The sequence below is a fragment of the Aulostomus chinensis genome, chromosome 4 (genome assembly GCF_037954235.1).
Source record: "Aulostomus chinensis isolate RoL2024-O1b breed Wild chromosome 4, RoL_Achi_v1.0, whole genome shotgun sequence".
NCBI classification, from domain to species: Eukaryota; Metazoa; Chordata; class Actinopteri; order Syngnathiformes; family Aulostomidae; genus Aulostomus; species Aulostomus chinensis.
This window is the reverse complement of record NC_141323.1, coordinates 4,989,531-5,009,552: the sequence shown is the minus strand read 5'-3', so window position 1 is coordinate 5,009,552 and position 20,022 is coordinate 4,989,531. Positions and strand designations below refer to the sequence as shown.

At 44.5% G+C, this 20,022-nt stretch overlaps 1 protein-coding gene across 1 annotated transcript in view; it reads right to left on the bottom strand.

The window, feature by feature from the left end:
- Window positions 1-20,022, bottom strand: part of LOC147262382 (copine-8) — a 74,039-nt gene that overhangs the window by 37,159 nt on the left and 16,858 nt on the right. Inside the window, exons 2-6 of the mRNA XM_086201175.1 lie at window positions 17,896-17,936; window positions 16,039-16,085; window positions 14,925-15,028; window positions 9,461-9,500; window positions 4,671-4,747 (exon numbers count right to left, since the gene is read on the bottom strand). Coding sequence (XP_086057301.1) covers window positions 4,671-4,747; window positions 9,461-9,500; window positions 14,925-15,028; window positions 16,039-16,085; window positions 17,896-17,936 — 309 coding nt within the window. The remainder of the gene's footprint in view (window positions 1-4,670; window positions 4,748-9,460; window positions 9,501-14,924; window positions 15,029-16,038; window positions 16,086-17,895; window positions 17,937-20,022) is intronic.

Sequence of the window (20,022 nt, the reverse complement as noted above, 5' to 3'; positions counted from 1 at the left end):
TTGTTGTTAAAATGACTTCAAGAACACTGGTGTGAGGAAGGGAAGTGTATCACACTTTATCTGGAGCCGCCGAGCCCAAACCTTTTCTCTTGCTGGGTGAAAACTCAAACTTAACGGGGGCCGCAGTCCAAAAGCACGCAGCCTTTGGTGGGAACCATTTTCTCTGCTGCCTCTTCATTTTTGCTCACTCATGCACAGACGATGTCCAGCACAACGTGTCCCTCTGCTGCTCATCAACGTATGAACTCAATCATTATTCGGGGTTCTGCATTTCTAAAGGAGAAAACAGCCTAACCAGAATACAGTTTTGTGAATAATTTGATACTTTTCATCATTTGCCATATTGTTATTTTGACTATATTTATTTATTTCATCTGACAGAGCCGATCAAATCTCATGGTGGGTCAACTTTGGCCCTCACACCGTGCTTTGGGCAGCCCTGCTCTAGAGGAGCTCTACTATATGAATGTCGTCACTTCGCCGACTGTTTCTCGGAGCTGGTGGGTTATATTTTCTCGACATATCCAAGCTGAAAGAGGGTATTACTGCAAATATTAACTGACCAAATACTACTTTACAGAGAAATAAAAAGGACTCTTTGTGTGCCTGTTTATTTATGCTTTAAATGTATGAGATGAATACGAAGGTCGAGGAAGTGAAGTCCCCTCGGTAGATTCCAGCAGCGTGTTTAAGAATCAACTGGGGATTATTAACGAATGTGACTGGATTCATAGCAGGAGGCTCGTGGCCAAATATTGATTCAAATGAAAGTGGGAGACAGCTGGACAGAGAGTCCCCAGAGAGACACACGTAACCCACCTCACACAGGACTCTGTCTCTCTCTCTCTCTGTCTCTCTCTCTCTGTCTCTCTCTCTCTAATGCGCACACGCTCCTGGATGCCCGCTGGAGTTTGATTGAACAATATAATTAGCTGTAATTAGCACTCATTCAAATTGTTAAAGGACCCCCCCTTGTCGTTTCAACCTGCAGGTGTGTGTTTGACAATCCCAACACATAGACAATCCAAACACACACACACACACACACACACAGACAGGCACACACACACACACACACACACGCTCGGCAAGACAATGATTGGAACAGCTGTGGCCTCAGTGCACGTATTATTAATGTATGTTGACAGCGTTTCTATTTCTGCACCAAATCACCGATGACTTTAAAGGATCGTCTCTAAATGGCTTATGTGACACCTGTGGGACGATGCTGACAGGGTGTCAATCACTGCCTTGCTGGTGATAAAGCAGCAGTAACGCAGCACCACGTACGGCCGTTCTCGGTGCCTGAAAGTACACACCTCTTGTGTACTTATACAATCTCTCGCCGCCGTGTTGTCTTTTCGTTGTTATTGTTTTTAGTGGATTACAGAGCAGTCGGCTGGATAACAACCCTGGATTGTACCAGACGATGACCTCGGGGAGTTTGTTGACACTTTTGGGGACAACTTTACTGCTGTTAGCTGTCAGTCTCTATTAGCTTTAAGCTAAACATACGTGGCTGGCTCGTTCTGCATTCTGGAGTCACAGTGAAGAGATGCAGGCGGGGAAAAAAAAGGGATGATGGCTCTCTCGCTCTCTCACACACACACACACACACACACACACACACACACACACACACTGACACACTCAGGTTGCCAGGATGTTGACAATGTTCAGTGAAGGGATGCCAGCTTGGCTGCCCCCCACCACCACCGCCACCAACCCTCCCACCATGTTACAGCTGAGGGTTCATCAAGGCTTCAAATGAACGAGCAAATTGGATTAAAAAGACACTTCAGAAGAAACGCCAAGTGGGCCTCAACCACGAGAGAGAGAAAATATGCCAAACAGAGGAGGCCAGGAGAGCATGATCGCAGATACAAGTAGATAATGATATTTCCTAATTAGTGCTCCAAATGAAGCTGCTGCTGCTGCTGCTGCTGCTGCTGATCTGAGACGACGCGCTCTGGCCATCTTTAATTCTGGTATTTTCATCCTGAACGCAGCTGCACGGAGCAAACTGGGAATGTCACCATATCAGAGGTTCACTAGACCATCAGAAGAATTCAGAGCAACTCTCACCTCTATGATGATAATAATAATAATAATAATAATAATAATAATAATAATAATAATAATAATAATAACAACAACAACAACAACAAAAGTAATGTTTCCAGTCCAATTCTTTTGCTTTTATTTTGTGTCTATTTTAAGTGTAGAGCCACAGAGTCTATAAGCTCCTCCCACTAGTTTTGTGAACTTGATGTTCCTGGTGTTGCTATCAGTGACACCATCACATCAGAATCTGAGATACCTGACTGACATCATGGGAAAAATGTAATACGTGTATTGATGGTTATGACAGATTTATCTCATGACACATCAATCAAGCCCTGATGGACTGTATACTCCGAGTTAGTGACAACTGAATACTGCATCACAGTGCAAGAAGTGCCACTCCACATGAATTATCGCAACGACAACAAAAGTTTCTCGATCACTTCTCGGGCTCTTCTGGCTAGGAGCGAGCGCTGTAAACGTTTCTCGGTGCATAAATAAAGTTCACCGTGCTAAAAAGCGCTAATAAATCTGGACCACGGGATTGTTGGCTGATTGGTGAAAGCATCGATTCGGCTCAACAGAATCTTACACCTCTAATTCACACGACGGCAGGGATCATTTTATAATGTTGGTTTTCCATCAGTTTGAGACAGCGCCGATGGAGAGCAGCGAAAAGGTCAAGACAGCAAACAAAAACAAGAGGACTAAACATTGCGATCTAGAGACGCTCAAACAGATGCAAATTTCAAAGTCTATACGTGCAGCAGCTGCGTCCAGAGAGCTGCCAGACACGCCTGACAAACAGTCTAATGAGGCTCCATGTTTGTGTGCGTTTGTGCTCCCACGCAGCTGCTGTAGTCCTGCACCGTTCCTCACTGGGGTGCACCCTGGTTACCTCCAATTACCCAACGGCAGGTGTTATTCTTAATTGAGTGAATCTACACATATCTCACAGGGCCTGAGATCCCTGCATGACAGACAGAAACATGTGGATTCACTCAACAAGACTGCAGGCCCGGGAGGACTTCTGAGTTTTCCTCGTGAGTTCAATAATGCAACAATGACTTAAAATGTGAGGGGAAAGAAAAATTGGACTTTTTTCCCTGCACAGATGAGGAGACAGGTGATTTATTTAGCTTAGCACTGAGACTGGAAGTTGTTTTGGCGCAACATATGCTCACACCACATTACTGGCGAGCAGCAGGGGGCACTCTCGGGTGCTGGATGCTCGATAGCGAGTTCGTAGCAGAGCTTTTCAGCAGGCTGTCATGACTTTCATGTGAAAGACAATTTCAAACTTTGAAAACTTTTTAATCAGTCTAAACTGTGTTGGGGATACGAAGGTTTTCCTCTTGAGACCTGGTGGTCTTGGCGTTCTCGTCCACACTGTAACTCAAATCCATTTGAAGGAAATTAGGTTTTCGCTTCCTGTACACTCCTTCTTCCATATTCCACAGTCTTTGTTTTGTTTTGTTTTTTTATGTCATAGCAGAGAGCGATTATGTCAAACAGTTCTGGGGAACTGGAGAGCTCAAAGATGGTTTCCCTTCCAGTGTCAATATGAAGCAATGCTAAGAAGTGATCTTTCAAGGAACTTTAGCACAACCATTACTGTGAGAAAGAAAAAAAAAAAGATCTGATTCTGATCTGCATTTGGTTGCTGCTTTGACGGAGTTAGTGCTATTTTACATAAAGTTAAACTCTGTTTAACTCCAGCTCGCTGCTCCTGGAGCTAGCATTGCACTGCCAAGGCTTCTAAAGCCCAGGGTCACCGGCTGTCATTGAAAGTGAATGACTGCCTGCTGCTTTTAACGCTCATTAATGCTCTGGTTTGAGTGCAGGGTAAACTAATCCACTGCAGGCTCCAGATTCCTTTTTAGTGCCGTCAATCTCCTCTTGCAACTCTCAAGCAACAAATTAAATCAGAACATTTTTCCCAGTGTTGAATTAATCCAGTAATACCCAGCACGTGGGCTGCAACCCCCTAGTGGAGGGCCTGCATGAGGACTACAAGAGGTTGTTGCCTGGAAACCACGCAAGCAACACCCTCATCTCACAGCGGTTTTCCAGCAGTAATGGCTCCGGTAAATTAATGTAAAAACATATCCATCCATTTTCTATACCACTTATCTGTTAAGGGTCGGGGGGCGGAGCCTATCCCTGCTGACATTGGGTGAGAGGTGGGGTTGACCCAGGACGGGTCACCAGTCCATCGCAGGGCCATCAGGAGCAATTAGGGGGTTCAGTATCTTGCTCAAGGATACTTGGACATGGTCACCGGGGGAAGTGGGGATCGAACCAGCGACCCTTTGGTTGCTAAACAGCCACTCTACCACTGAGCCATGCCACCTCTTGTCGTGTATCATTTCAGTGATCATTTTCTAAAAGTCACAAATTGAATTTTTTTGTGCAAAGCAGCCTAATGGTGGCGCACAGAGCTGCTACTCTTCGTCTAAGACTAGAGGGGAACAAAGCTCAACTCCCAAGGCTTACAACCTTCTGGTAGCCCCTGACAGTCTTCACTGTGTGTGCTGATGATCAATCACTATTGGTAGGACAGGTACTGAAGAAGCGGCACATTTGCCGGCCTGAGGCCTACTCACCCAAGTGCCTTTTCCAAGCGACTGCCCAAAGAACCAACCACCTCGCCAAGAGTACAGTAGGCCTGGCCCAGAAAATCCTGTGGAGACAGTTGAAAGATCAAAATCAACAAACATTCTCAAAATCGAACCACTAAAACAACCAATCTAACCAATGAGAAGAGCCGACAGGCCACTTCCACATCGCCTATTGGCGGATAACACTGCCAAGTCCATCGAGATTTCCTCCCACCAGCCCTCACACCTGCACCGCTCTGCTCCCTCCACTCTTTTTCTGTAAATTCAATTGCCATTTTCACCGACGAGGGAGAGAGAAAGCATGAAATAAATTATTTCAATGAAATACAGAAGATGTGTTCTGAGGTCTGCCTGTTGACACATGGATACCACATTTGGGTGCACCGGGAAGAAAAACATTTCAAAATAATTTACATCTCCATAAACAAATAAGTGTGTGACCAGTGTATATACACACACGAGTGTGTATTTGATCTCTTTCTACCTTTCCCTCAACAGTTGACACGTCTCATTCTCACACAGCCCTTCGATGTGCCTGCAGCCTACATGTTAAAACACCATCAAATGGATTGGCTCTCCAGCTTTCCCCCAGAGACAGGAACTGAAGGCTGCTTGGATGGTACGCTGCCTCCAAGCAAACATGCCTGTCTCCTCTTGTATGAGATTATTGATTTCAAGAAAGTGGAGCAAGGAAGGGAGGTGGGAGGAGACGGATTGAGGGAGTGAAATGGAAGGACAGTGACAGAGCCCGGGAACAGTATAGCAATTACAGGAGAATGTGACAGGATGCTGCTGTGAGAAAGGGAGATGAGGTAAAAAGACCCCAAAACCCCACATGCACTTTTACTTTCTTTATATTTCAGATGTATTCTTTTGACTTATCGTTAATTAATTTCATAAAATAAACCCTTGTGTTCATTAACAACCTCACAAAATGTTTTGCTGGCTTTAATGTTTACCGTTTTTATGTCAAATAGTGATGCAGGTTTTTAAGAACAATCGTTTAAAGATCTCTGGATTTCAGTCCTCGATCATGTTACTCCTTCCATGATTAGACTGGCTGCCCCAGTATTTTTGTGTGCAACCTAATAGCCAGTATTTGTTTGTAAAAAAGATGAAATATAGCAAATATTTCTTCTTCTTTCAACACAAAAACCTTTCTTTTCCCAACCAATAATCCCTTTTTCTGAAAACTCTGTGCAAGACCTCACCAAAACGGCTCCCATGAAAGCTCCTCTAGTCCCTATAAAGTAATACGCAGATGATGCTCAATTATACATTTCATTTAATCCTAAAATGGTTCAAAGCTGCCTGTGCTACTGAAGCGCCTTTACTCTTGAAGAGATCTGGCAGATGATTTTCAACTGCTACTTATTGATGAAACAGAAGCTCTTATTTAGGTCTTAGCTGGCACTGGTCTGAAGATAATCCAGCTGTTTCTTTAGGCCAAGCTTCCACTCTTGATAATCGCTTAGGAGGCTTAGATATCACCTTTAATAGAATGGCAGGTAAAGGTTTTTCTTGTATCACTGAACTTTTGCCAAATGTATGAAATCATCGACTGGGCTTCCCGTCATATAAAATGTCACTTTTCTACATTAGCTCTGAGACATGAGTGGCGACAGCTGAACAGTAAGAGTTTAAAATGACTAATTCAGTTCCCAAACATTGCAGCATGGAGGACGGTTTTATTACCAAAGCAGAGCTTTTTAAATGTTTAAAATAGTTTTTCTGACATGGATCATTCATCTCAAGCAAGGTTCAAGTCTTCAGGGTTTTTTTTAATAGAGGGAAGCAATGATTTAAATGGGTGGTAATGAGAGCCGGCCAAGTGCTGCATCTTCACTCTCCTCACCTTGGTTCATCCCCCCTCCCGTACACGACGAAGGATTCATTTAGTTTTCTACTGTCCCATCAACCTTATCATGCCAAGTAATGATGCAGCACGGCAGCTCTAAATAAATCAAATTTTTTGTAATTCCCCACCCTTTTCAACGAGTACATGGAAACCCAATGAGGCTAAAAATAAAGATTCTCAGTCATACCTGTTACAGTAACAGCCCTGGGGATATGAAAGAACTTTCAGACAAAAGTAAATACAATGTCTTTTCTTCCCCCACAAATTCAAATAAGCTGTCACTATGCAACATTTATGGAGGGCGGGTCTTTATTATAATCCTGTGCAAAAATACAGAAAGTGATATGTATAATAGCAAAATGCACTGTGTGAGATCGTTCCCTCTATTAGCTAACAGTGTACGCAGCAGTTAATCCCCCTGAGACAGCGGATGACATGAGGATTATAGCGCTGGAGAGCTGTTGTATCACTACAAATTATATTCAGTCAGGTAAAATACAAAGGCAGCACTTATAAGAAGGGAAAACCCCCTGTTTTCTCTATCTGAACAAATACATAACGCACAAACCGTCTCCTCTCCCAATAACATCAACCTGTTTTTATTGTGCGCGCGCGCATGTGTGTGTGTGTGTGTGTTATGAACTGTGGGCGGACCGTCTGGGCTCAAGACTGAAGAACAAACACTGATAAATGTGTTGATGTGTGTTGTGACGTCTTGCCTGACGCGCGAGGGACACTTCAGGCCGAATCTTCAGCCTGGTGCAAGCCGGCACTCGGTTAAGCGCAAGCGTCAACGCTAATTTCAAGCCGGCGCTCACGATGTTTTCACGCCAGGCACCCTCGCCCTTTAACTAACAAAAAAAACAAACAAACTTGCAGTCCACCTGCACCATCAGCTGCTTAAATGTCCTTATGAGGCGTGGCGCATTGCTATTTTGGAAGACCAGGAAACGTTTGTGCCATAGACCAAGAGGAGCCTGGTCTTTGGTCAAAGGCTAAGTGCTATCTAAAAACGCATCACTCAGATGAGAAGATGCGCAGCGTTGGAATAACACACATACCGCCATCTGCCATAGACAACTTAAACTTCATGCTTGCAGCTCTGCTAAGAGGCAGACTGAGAAACAAACGTCAAGTCAAAAAATGAGTTGTGTGTTTCTCAGATGCATTCTGTACATGCGCGGTACTAAATGTCTTGCTTGAGAAAAAAAAAAAACAAACAAACCTGCAGAACAAAAGAAAAAAAAGCAACACAATGAACTTAATGACTTCATTAGTGACAAAGAGTGCTTTCCAGACTGATGTGCTCCTTGTTTATTAGCTTCTTACTGCCTTTAATCATTTTCCTTCTTGCCTCAATAACCTTGTGCTGGGCAGCAACAGCCCAGCTCCTGTTGGCAGTAACTACAACAAACACCTGCCCAGATGTGTGACATATCACTGAAAGGCCCGGTCCGTCATGAACGTTTGGCAAACACCGATATGGCGGCTTTGTAAATTCAGACATGCGGGGTGATGCCGGATGAAGATGCCAGATGAAAAGCCACTGAGTCAAGAAACCAGGTGAGCGTGAACAGATCTACTTTCAATATCAGGATCAGCCCAGTTTAGTTTGTCTTGTCTTTTTTCTGTCGTCTCTGACGAGGAAACACAACGTTGCTGTAAATACATGATGAACGGGTTTCTCCAAGCGGTTTGGAAAAACGTAGCATTCTATGTACTCTATGTATTGTTTGTACTTGTACTTTTTCATACCTGGGGATATGAGCACAGACCCGTACACAGCGTTAGACTCTGGCAACGATACCAACAAACAGTGGAACGTTAAGAATCCTGACGCTGCATTGTGAGTGACTGCAGGAAGATCTGGAGCTCTTTCAAGCCTTGACAAAGGTCTCGACTGGTTTAACTTATTCATGTTTTTGTAATAAAAGAGTGAGGGATTTGTATCACATCTAAACAAAATCACAGAATGACAAATGTGCGAAGAAATAAAAGCATTGAGCAACGACATCAAAAGAAGTACCTAAGGATATGAAATTTACCTGAAGGGGTGAATTAATAAGACATGATGATGTAAGTCTGTATCAATGTGTGACTTATTTAACCTGTTCCTTTTTGAAAAACAAAGAAAAAAAAGGCTGTACTCTGATGTGACATCCCAGCAACCTGAGTGTCTGAGCTCATCCCTGTTACTGGGTTGTGCGACCTTAAGTGTTTCTGTGGCGTTGTGGTTGCTACGTGATAACGGCACGGATTTGTAACCGCCCTGAAAAAAAAAAAAAGTCAACATCAGGACGAAAATCAGTTCCACCTTTGACCACAGTGTGGGTTGTAATGGCAGAGTTCTCTAAATAAATCGATCATGCTGATCATTGGGCCATGACACTCTCTGTGTACGGCAATTTTCTGAGGCCGTGTGCAATTTCAGATGGATACGGCCACCCGGCGGGGAGATAAGTGGACTTGGACGAACAGACGGACGGAGATGCCCTTATTTTCATTGTAACGCTTGCTGTTTCTGATTGATCTGCAGTCTTCAAAGCCCGACACAGCCGGCAAACACCAACAACTTATCACATCGTGGTCTCTAATTAGAGTTATGCTAATCACAACAATTAATGGAAAACAGCAGGAGTGGTTGGAGAAAATAAGTGTTTATTTGATATTGTAAATGAACTGCTGGCTGTTCAGGGAATGTGCGATCGCGTTGGATGGTAAACACACTCATCGTAATGGCCAGATTACTGTTATGTGGCTGAAATGAGGCTAATGGGCGCTAATGACGAGGGAGGTAATCGAGCTCCCGCGAACACATGCACAAATATCAGCTGACGTGCAGAGACAGAAGTAAACGTGTGAGCCGATGAAAAACGCACACGTCACAAGAGGAGTTCTGTTTTTTTTTTGTACTCACGTGTTTCGACAGGTTGGCACTCTTGGAGTCAACGTCGTACCTGCGGAGTGGAGAGAGAAGGGGAGTCGGTGCATTAGGAAGCGACGGAGGGTGACAGGAGCTCAGCCGGGAACACGACGGGGATTACAGATGGAGTAAATCAGTAACTGGGCAGAGCAGCTTGTCAGCAGCCGAGCACTTCATAGCTCTCGGCATCACAGGTATCCTCCATCAGAACCACACAGGTTGGACTAATTGGCAGTAAGTCACACGTATGATTGGGAGTATTCATAGTATATCAGAGAGAGACAAACGTGCTGAGTAAATAAAGAAATAATACACAGCATGTGCCTTGTGCTTCATTTTCACTTGAACAGCACCATTTCTGCTTGATTATTCACACTTCTTTCCTCAATTCCACCTGCAGGGCTCTCATACGATCCTTGCAGAACCAAACTTTTGTCCAGAAACGGTCCCCGCAAGGCAGCGGCTCCTCTAAAGACCGGCAACAATCAGGCCAGCCACTGGCTCAGCAATCGGAGGCAATCCCAGACTTCGCCAGTCATAGAATAAAGGGTCCATTTACCCACTTCCCCTGAATGCTCAGGATCGTGCTCACACTGTGCTTTTACTGCATGTGTGTGTTTGAATGGAATCATGTTATACATGAGTAGGGGAAACAGTCAGCCAGCCGACCGCTCTCTACACTGGGAACTGTTCTATGTTGTACCGGCTCCAGAGGAGGCGACAGGTATCTCACGCAGGCTTGCAGCCGTACTCGCTTGACACGTTTCCATTTCATTGTTATGCAAATTAAAAACAACAACTACTTTGGAAATAATATAAATATATACAATACAAATAGTTTCTTTTGAATGGTTGAGGTTATGGAGTGGATCATTGGCATATTGACTGGTTCTATTGTGTGTCTCTGCTATTTGAAGTTTAACTGAATTAACTTATCAACCAAGTACTGTTTTTGTCTTTCTTCCTTTGTTTTTTTTATATATATATAATAAATATGAACATTTATATTGGATAATTTACAAAAAAATATTTACAACAAATATGAAAACTAGGACTATGTTGTTGCTTTTCATTATGTATTTGTTATTAACGTGAAGCACTTTGTGATTTTGTATATGTCAAAGGTGTCGTACAAATCAGCTTTCCTTACTTAATCTTGCTTTTCGCGGCTCTCACAGTACGGCAGCTAGCAGCTAGCAAGCATACAGGGGAGGAAGCGTGCCAGCGTAGGTGTAGCATTGCCGTCTTAAGAACAACGTTGTGAGCGGGTGACAGATGTATTTACAGTGTTTGTGGGAAGGCACTGTGTCAGAAAGCGGCGAAAATGAGCGCTCCTGCTGAGGTGCCATGTTTGCTTCACAGCTGACTCCTGATGGAACTGAAGGTTAAAGGCTAAAGCACCAGGAAACACTACGCGTCTTGAATGAGCGTCCTTTTTCTTGTCATGTGTCCACTGTAATCTTTAACAGCCCTGATAAAAAGATACTCTGCCTGGGAAAGAGTACATTTATTCACGTTTAATGGAGATTCGGACTGTAGGCGTAGTTTAGTCTCGACCGTACTGACATGCTGCAGTATTTCACGCCTCTCTGTCTATTTTTCCAAGGTCTGGGAAAGGCTTTTTTCATTTCAGACAGTCTTAGACTCTGCGGGCCATCATTCTACATCTGTGAAACATAAGAGGAGACACTCCAACATGCTAAAACACCCACACGCATGAAGCAGGGTCTCCCACAGGTGGACACGTCTCTCTAATTAGCACTGGGAACCTCCGTGTGTCCTTCACTGTTCTCCATAACCACTCATCCAAACGACTTCAAACCCGGCACTTCCTCAGATTCCCCTCACCAAGCTCCCTCTGCACACACTGAACAGCTCTAATGTGAACACACACACACACACCAACAAAACACCAGGGCTCAATTTAGCTCCTGAGACGCTCAGCTCCATTCAGGGAACCACTCAAACAGCGTCATGCTTTCATTTACAGCTTACTGGGCAAAAGAGAAGACATTGGAACGACACACACACACACACACACACACACACACACACACACACACACGCACGCACACGCACACGTCCTCAAGATAACAGATAGGAAAGTCATTGTAGCACACACGTCATTACTAAACAGGTTTTAGTTGTCTGACTTGGAAACTCGCTGGAGTTTCACAAACGTATGAAAGCTGACACGCATTCTGATTTACAAAAGAAAAAAAAAGCACCGGCTCCTCAGAGTGATTGTGGAAGGTCAAAGGAACAAAGTTATTACTCGTTGATTTCATCTTATTGGGATAAATAAGGTCACTTTAATATCAATAACGTGCTGTAGTTCAGTGGGAGACCGCCAGAATTCCACAGACAGAATTCCAGTCTCCATTTCCAGCTCATGTCCTTGTGACAAGGATCAGTGCTGTCATCAGTGCTGTCATCAGTGCAACGTTACACTTGCTGGCTTATTTATTTCCATTCAGGCTCTTGTTATTGATGTCACCCGCCCCTCATCCCTCTCTCTCTCTCTCTCTCGTTGTCGTCTCACAGTGCTCATACACCATACAACAAACATGTGCTCCAGTGACATCATCACCTGCATGTGAGCTGCTGACATTTCTATTCTTTAGTTTAATCTTTTTTTAATAACTTGTTTTTTTCTTTTCATGCCTCAAACAAACCACACCAGAGCTCAGCTGCAGGCAGACCGAGACCCTGTCATGGTGCCAGACCAGGATTCACTTGTCTGGGACAGCCCAGATACGCCAGAGCATCCGAGGAGATGCACAAGGTTCAAGAGGCACGAGAGCGCAGGGCCAAACGAAACGCACCATTTACGTCTGAGTCTGACCACGGCGCCACTGGTCACCTGGTGCTGACATCGATGCATATCAATCATGTGAGACGAGGGGTGCAACGAGAAATAAAGATGAAAGAAAATCAAAAATCAGGAATGAATCAGGAATCAAATATTCTCTGTTTTCTTCCTTAACGTGCCGACATACAAGTTGCCGCTGCGTCAGTACAAAATAAAATGCTCTTTGCTGTCAAAGAACAAAATATTTGTTATTATATATATATATATATATATATATATATATATATATATATATATATATATATATATATATATATATATATATATATATATATATATATATATATATATATATATATATATATATATATATATCACGGTTGCCTTGTCTTTTACATGGGAAGCTGATTTGCCTGGTGAAGGAGCGTCCGCTACTTGTTCGGCCTCGTCTTCCTTCATTTTGAAATAATTGCTTCGCTGCTTTTTCCTCTTCTCTGGTGTCGCTACAGAGTTCTTCTTCCTCTTGTAACATGTGTATACAGTAGACGAGAGGGTCAAAAATCATCAGTGTTAGTGGTGCGTTGCGCCACTTCGCATTGTTTTTTTGTGTGTTTATTTTAACATTTGATTGCTCTTTCGTGCGCCTTTGAATTTTATTTCGTTATTTTTGATTTCACATCACACCCCTGTGTGAGACCTCTCCTGGAGCAGCTTCACAGCAGAAGTACAGGAATAGAAGTGTTTCTAGGTGGAGAAGGAAGAGTAGATATGAGAGGTCAAATCTGTCCGGCTCTACATCACAACCCTCATCCCCCTGACCCCGGTTGTTATGGTTACCATCACTAACCACCACACATACTCAGAAACATGTCCACACACATGCACACAACATGATGGTCATGGTCACACACAGTAAGTGGGAATACACACACGCGCGCGCGCACACACACACACAAACACACACACGCACACACACGCACACACACACACACGTCTTGGAGTGGGTCCGCCCACGTGAAGCCGATGACACGTCTGTCTTGTGAGATGACAATACGAGAATGTACTGTGACAGCGCAGCCAGCTGAGGTAGTGGTACTACAATCAAAAGAGATGGCAAATGATGACCACTGACTCATGACCTCAACCAGAAACGCCACACCACATGACCTCAAACTTGACAACATCATTGGTTTACACTTGTGCTATGTTCACAATTATTGGCTCTATAGGAAGGACAAAGACCTCGTTATTATGTGAATGTTGGTATATCAGCACGCCAGACAGTCTCCGCGGCAGGACGGCACCTTTGACCTTCCCCCACTAAAGCAACGTCAAATGTGCTCACAGGACATGGACAGACTGGAGCCAAGCTGGTTCCATGGACAACTGATACTCTCTCTAGAAACAGAGCTATCATGGGCGCGCGCAAACACACACACACGCAGACACACACACACGCAGACACACACACACACACACACACACAGTAGTACAGCAGTGAAAAATAAGTGTTACAGAAGCCTTTATAAACAAACACAGTCCCAACCAAACCCTCCGGTTGTTCAGGTTTCCTTTGATTTGTCGCCTTTCACACAAACAGCAAGGTCTTCCCCGCCTCATCTCTCAGAGGCAAACACTCGCGCCCGCAGACTCTCGACAGACGTGAACGTGGGGTCGTCTGTGATTCACTGATTATATGAAGATTAGTTTGCATCATATAAAATAAAGCCACTGAAATACGCTCTTAACTCAATGGGGAATTCACCGTGAGGAGAGAATTCCATTACCTACAGGCAGGTCAGTGACTTCCAGCCATCCATCATCCATCCATCCATTTTCTCTACCGCTTATCTATTAAGGAGTGCAGGGCTGGAGCCTATCCCAGCTGACACTGGGTGAGAGGCGGGGCTCACCCTGGGCGTGTCACCAGTCCATCACAGCTCCATCAGGAGCAATCAGGGGTTCAGTATCTTGCTCAAGGACACTTGGACATGGTTACCAGAGACCCTTCAGTTGCTAGGCGGACACTCTACCTCCAAGCCATGAGGCTGGTGACTCAATAAGTCTATTTGGTGTCTGACTGACTGCTTCTTGTGGCTGTAGATTTGCAAAACAGAATTTGACATCCCTGAGACACAAATTATTTCAGCTTGATGTTCTGATAGCCAGCGAACCGCGATACCCAGCGCCACAGACCCACCCAACCCAGGAGCATGACACCGCCGCAGCACGCTGGCGACAGAAACTTTCCCTGGCTCACAAGAAAATTTGGCTTCCTCAACAAAAACTTTACATTGCACACCAGAAACTTTCACTCACCACAGTCTTCCTCTGGCTCAACAGCAACTTTCTCTTGCTTACCAGAAAATGTCTCTTGGGCTGGCTGCCTTATTTTAAAAATGTCCTAAGCTGGACAATCTAATGTAAGTGGACTAACCAGGAAGGAGATGAAAACAGGGGGTCTAGAGGTGGTCCGACCCGTCCCCTCACACACACGAGACAGCTGAAGTCCAACTCCCAAACTTTATATGCCACCTGACCTTTACAGTTCTCGGGCTAGGTTTTTTTTTAAAATGTATTTATTTATTTTTAAAACCAAACAAGCATTGGTATCACAATAACAAAGATATACTCGACCATACTTACAAGTCAAATCGGAGGTTCTGCCGTTCTTCGAAGAAGTAGTCCAAAATGAATTTTCGCACAAAGTCTGGGTTTAGTGTGTTGTCAATCACCTCCGTCCTCCCGAACTACGCAGACGAGACAAAGGGAAATGCGATGAAATCTCAAGTAAAGTGGACATCAACATTTTTTTAAAATATCACTATGATTTTCTAAACTTTACACAATTTTTAATTGCACAAATGTGACTGAACCTACATCTTAATATAAAACTCCCTTTTAAAAATATTGGATCAACCTACTAACCCTTTCACAAGCACTTTGTGGAGTTCCAGTGACTCTGAATAAATAATCAGGAGCAGACTTTGGCCTCAGGAGGCACATCGGGGCTGAGGCTGGTTATACAAGATTATGTACAGCTTTGGGGTAATGAATGCACAGCGGAGCAGCTGAAGGATCCAGTCAATGGGGGTCAGCCAGGTTCTGGTTTGGCATTTACCCCAGCCTATTAATAATGTGTGCAGATGATGGTCCACTCAGATCTATGAAAAACTGCAAATGATTGGAGCGGCAGCATTTGCCCCCTCATTTCCATTCATGAATATGCATCGATGTCAGAGACACTGATTGAGAATGAGTCACACGTTAGCTATCAAAAGTGTACGTTACTGAGCGTAACATTAGAAATACCATGGCCGCCTGCTCAGTTTTGTTCACGTACATATTAAACTGTAGATCTGAATCTAATCTTCGCAGCGGAAATGTCACATTTTAATGACGATTCCAGACGAGATTCTGTTCAAAAATCAATCAAACTTAACACATCCAAAGTCTGCGTATAACCACTACCCTCTCCTGCAAAATTTATACTAATATATATATATATATATATATATATATATATATATATATATATATATATATATATATATAGTATATAGTATATATATATAGTAGATAATCAGGCTGCAGACTGAAGCCAAATATCAGCGGAGAAATGACACATTTTCAACATGGCACATCCAGTACATGTAAAAACAGAGAGGTAAACTCTGCTGAAGGTGCTGCTTCTGTGTCTGATTGTGTGAACGTGTGCTGTAGCCACTATTCTCCTAGTATCATTCTGGGGAATGCTCACCTCTCTCCACTCCTTGTTTCCCATGCCTTGCGTGTAGAGAACACAAACTGATGAGGAGAGACACAGGACACACACACACACACACACACACACACACACACACACACACCATTAATAACACCAAAGATGGTCAGAACCAGAACCAATGAGCAGCAGTTGGTCCATACAACGATACAACTAACTTATGACTTCTCTTTAAAACCACAGTTTGGAGCTGATTTGGTGACCTCACTAGGGGAAGCATCGAGGAACGTTCCCCTCATTACACCAGAAGAAAACAAATAACTCAAATGTCACCCTGTTCAGCAGATCTGACCAATGAACCATGACTGCATGAATCAGAAATGGCAAAACATCAAAGTAACTAATAGCTTTTTATTCAAGAAATTATATATACATGTATATATAATTTTTTTAAGGCCATTATGCAATTTCCTGAACAACTCAATTAGCTAAAAGGCGAATGACTTATCTCACTCAGCATTCACTTCATTCCTGAGGCTTTTGATGTTCTTTCAGGAAAATGAAAGGGAGGTACGTAAGGCTTGTAACAACCATTTTTCTTTTGAGCCTGATGGTAAGAGACAGGTGATACACCAGGCGACGGAAACATTTAGATTCCTCATTTGCTTGTTGCTAAAGAATTGAAGGGCATTTCCCCCTTTTTCACTTTCCTTTCGCGTCACTGCTCTTTGGAATCTTAAGGTGCTTTCAGCAGCAAGTGACAGGTCCATCCTTCCCTGCTCCCTCTCTCCGTCACCTCCCTGCTCTTTACCCATCAGACTGGTTCAGCTCAGGAGACTCCAGTCCCCGTCCTCAGCATCAGCTCAGCGCAGACTCTTAATGTATGGTTAGAGCCTGAGCTTCCACCTCCTACTCCTCATCGTCACGTTAATCACTGTCATTCTTGTCACCTGTTCATCACCGTCACCATCACCTCACGTCATTTTTATCCCACGCTCCTGTAGAAGTGCTGACGTGCTGTCTCTACTGTAAAGACAGTGAGTGTGTGTGTGTGTGTGTGTGTGTGTGTGTGTGTGGGCTGTTATGGAGCACCAGGCAGTCATTCACAGGATGACCTATAATAAAAGCATTTTATTTTCTAAGACACTACTGCAATCCAGACTAGAGGTAACCTGGATTGTACGAACATGAACCCTAGTAATTAGCATGGTCGGCGTTCAAGCTTCCCCTTAACGACCAGCGCATCCATTAGACTCCTCGTCACAACTTCAGTGCTCCTACAGCAGCGCCACAGGCCCCCAGGAGAACCACAACATCGATCCGTCTTCTCTGGGTTCTGGAGCTTCTTGTCTGCTTGTTTTTGGACATAGACGCGCAGTATTCTGGTACAAGGTGCAATAGCGCCACGTGACAGTGGCAACCCCCACCGCCACCCATCAAAAAAACCCGCCAATAGCAGAGAAAGAGTTCATTGTGGAGTAGAAACATTCAGAGAGTCTATATGAGGAAGCCCGTTAGCCGGCCTCACGCTTCAGTCGGACCTGCCTGAGCCCACATTTAGTGAAAACACTCCCATACAAAGGAGTGACTCACGGCTGCATGCAGCTAAAAGGAACAACCTTCCTTCCTGCTCCCTAATTAATATCAACTTTCTTCATTCCCTTTGTCACTTGTTCTTTAACTCCTATTATTTGCTTCCTCTCCCCTTTCACTTGTAGATTTTCATCCATCAGTTCCACTAATTTCATCCTCTTGCTTCTCTGTAGCTTCACTCTCTCATCCACGTCGCCGTGTGTTTTATCTGCCTTGCCCGTCCTTCCTCCTCTGCTGAGCCCTTTTCATCCACAGTGAGAAACACAACTAATGCGTGTATCAGGCAAAGATTCAACTTACTTGGGTCTGATTTGGAGAATGTGTCTCTGTCCAGCAGGTTTCTGTGGAGACACACAGACACCAGCAGTTAGAAACATGGTTTGCAGCGAAATTGAGAAACATTTGTCATCCAAATATGGCAGTGAATGCATTTAACACACAAACTATTTATGGTCGCCATGAGTCGGCACGTTACATCACGCTCTGTTTACAGTATCCCTGTGAAACTTCTCTCGGAGGTGTGGAAAGCGCCGTTTCTACCAGACCAGTCGAGCACAGGCAGACTGCTGGGGAAGGAAACGACTCCATCTCTTCTTTGTTTAAGAAAAATAAATCTGCTTGTCAACAAATGGAAACGCCACAAAAAAGAAATAAAACAATAGACTGACAATGCTTGAAAAAGCACACTGGTGACATGTTCCATCATTGTCCATCCATCCATTTTCTACCGCTTATCCTGTCAAGGGTCGTGGGGGGGGAGCCTATCCCTGCTGCCTTCAGGTGAGAGGCGGGGTTCACCCTGGACGGGTCACCAGTCCATGGCAGGGCCAACACATAGAGACAGACAACCATTGGCTCTCCCAGCCACGCCTACGGTCAATTTAGAGTCTGGATTAACTTCGTCTGCGTCTGAATTGCCAAGTGGCAACCTACGACCTACTGCTACGACCTACCGCTACAGCCTACTTCTACAACCTAAACACGGCGGCACCATTCGGACACCCTTGAAGATTGGTGGTGAAGCACGACCTCTGCTGGCAGAGCACAGACACCGCAATTAGGTAGCCAGCACCAACGAAAGCCCCACCTGCTGGCCTGACTGTCGTACTGCACTCCACTCTGAATGCACCTTTCACTCATTCTCTTTGACCAAGCACATCAACGAACCTGTAAAGGTGTGCACACACGCGTCGCGTTTGGTGTGAACACACCTTTAGTCATCAACAACGACTATAAATGTTGGTGTTGCATAAGAATGGGAGACTGTTGGTGGCGCAAACCTACAATGTGGGCGTGTTTAGGCTGGAATTTAGGCTGCGTAGTAGGTTGCTACTCACGCCAGTTGTGGTTTCGGACAGCCTACGACCTGCTCTGGGACCTACGATCAGACCTACTTGGCAATTCGGACGCTGTGCTCGTCCCCTCTTGTAGGAAGCAGCAAACCTCAAACGGTCAGCAGGGGGCCACAAGGCTAGTTGCAAAAAGAAAATGTCTAGGAGGAAATGACTGCGTGTCTCAGACAGTAGCGATTTTGAGTCTGACGACTAAATCTCAGGACAGCACGGTGCTCGTTCATTAAAAATGACATGGCTCTCCTGTGATTGATGACTTGATTTAAAAAGCGTCAGAGGCAGAACTCTCAGGTAAGGATTCAGGCCCTACAGAGGAGAGGATCTAGCATTCTTGCTAGGCTCGTCAGTCAGGCTGGATAACAGCGACGCGCTGAAGGCTTCGATGAGAATCCACTGTGTGCTCGATCCAGTCAACGTGTCCTGATGGCTCCTGATTGGAGATGGACCATGTGAGCCCTACCGCTCATCATCCTTTCATTCTCAGCAATAGAGAGTGATTCTAAAGAGCTGTCAAGACAAATCCTCCAAACCCTCACTGACTGGAGACCATCAAGCCTGAGACTTGCTGCCCCCCCCCCAGCTCACTTTCTCTTGTCTTTATCATTCTGTTCCTTTCTGCATGTATCTCTCTTTTCTCTTGCGTGAGAATGCCGACTCCTCGACGCCGCCTTTGGCTTTTTTCTCCTGAGCGTTTGTTCTCAAAACACAAACGCTTTTATATCTAAAACAAAACCACCTCAGGTGCGATCACACTGTCACTCTGCCTGCTTTCCCAGGTCCGAACTGCAGCATCTTAGCAAACCTGCTGTACGAAAGCACTTTCTTTGAGGTAACTGAGGCAGTTATTGGTTGCGGTGGGCTCAGGTGTCATGCTACGTGTCTCTGGACCCGTAGCATGACACCTGAGCCAAAGGCTTTCCTCTCGGCCCGGTGATGAACTTCGTTGCATGCTGGCTGAATCCCTTTTACTCTTGTCAACATGCAGAACATTTCACAAGCAGTCCAGTAGAACCGTAGAAGACGTAGAGAACACCGGTTGCTCATTTTCTCACACCTTCTGCATGTTGAAACAGGG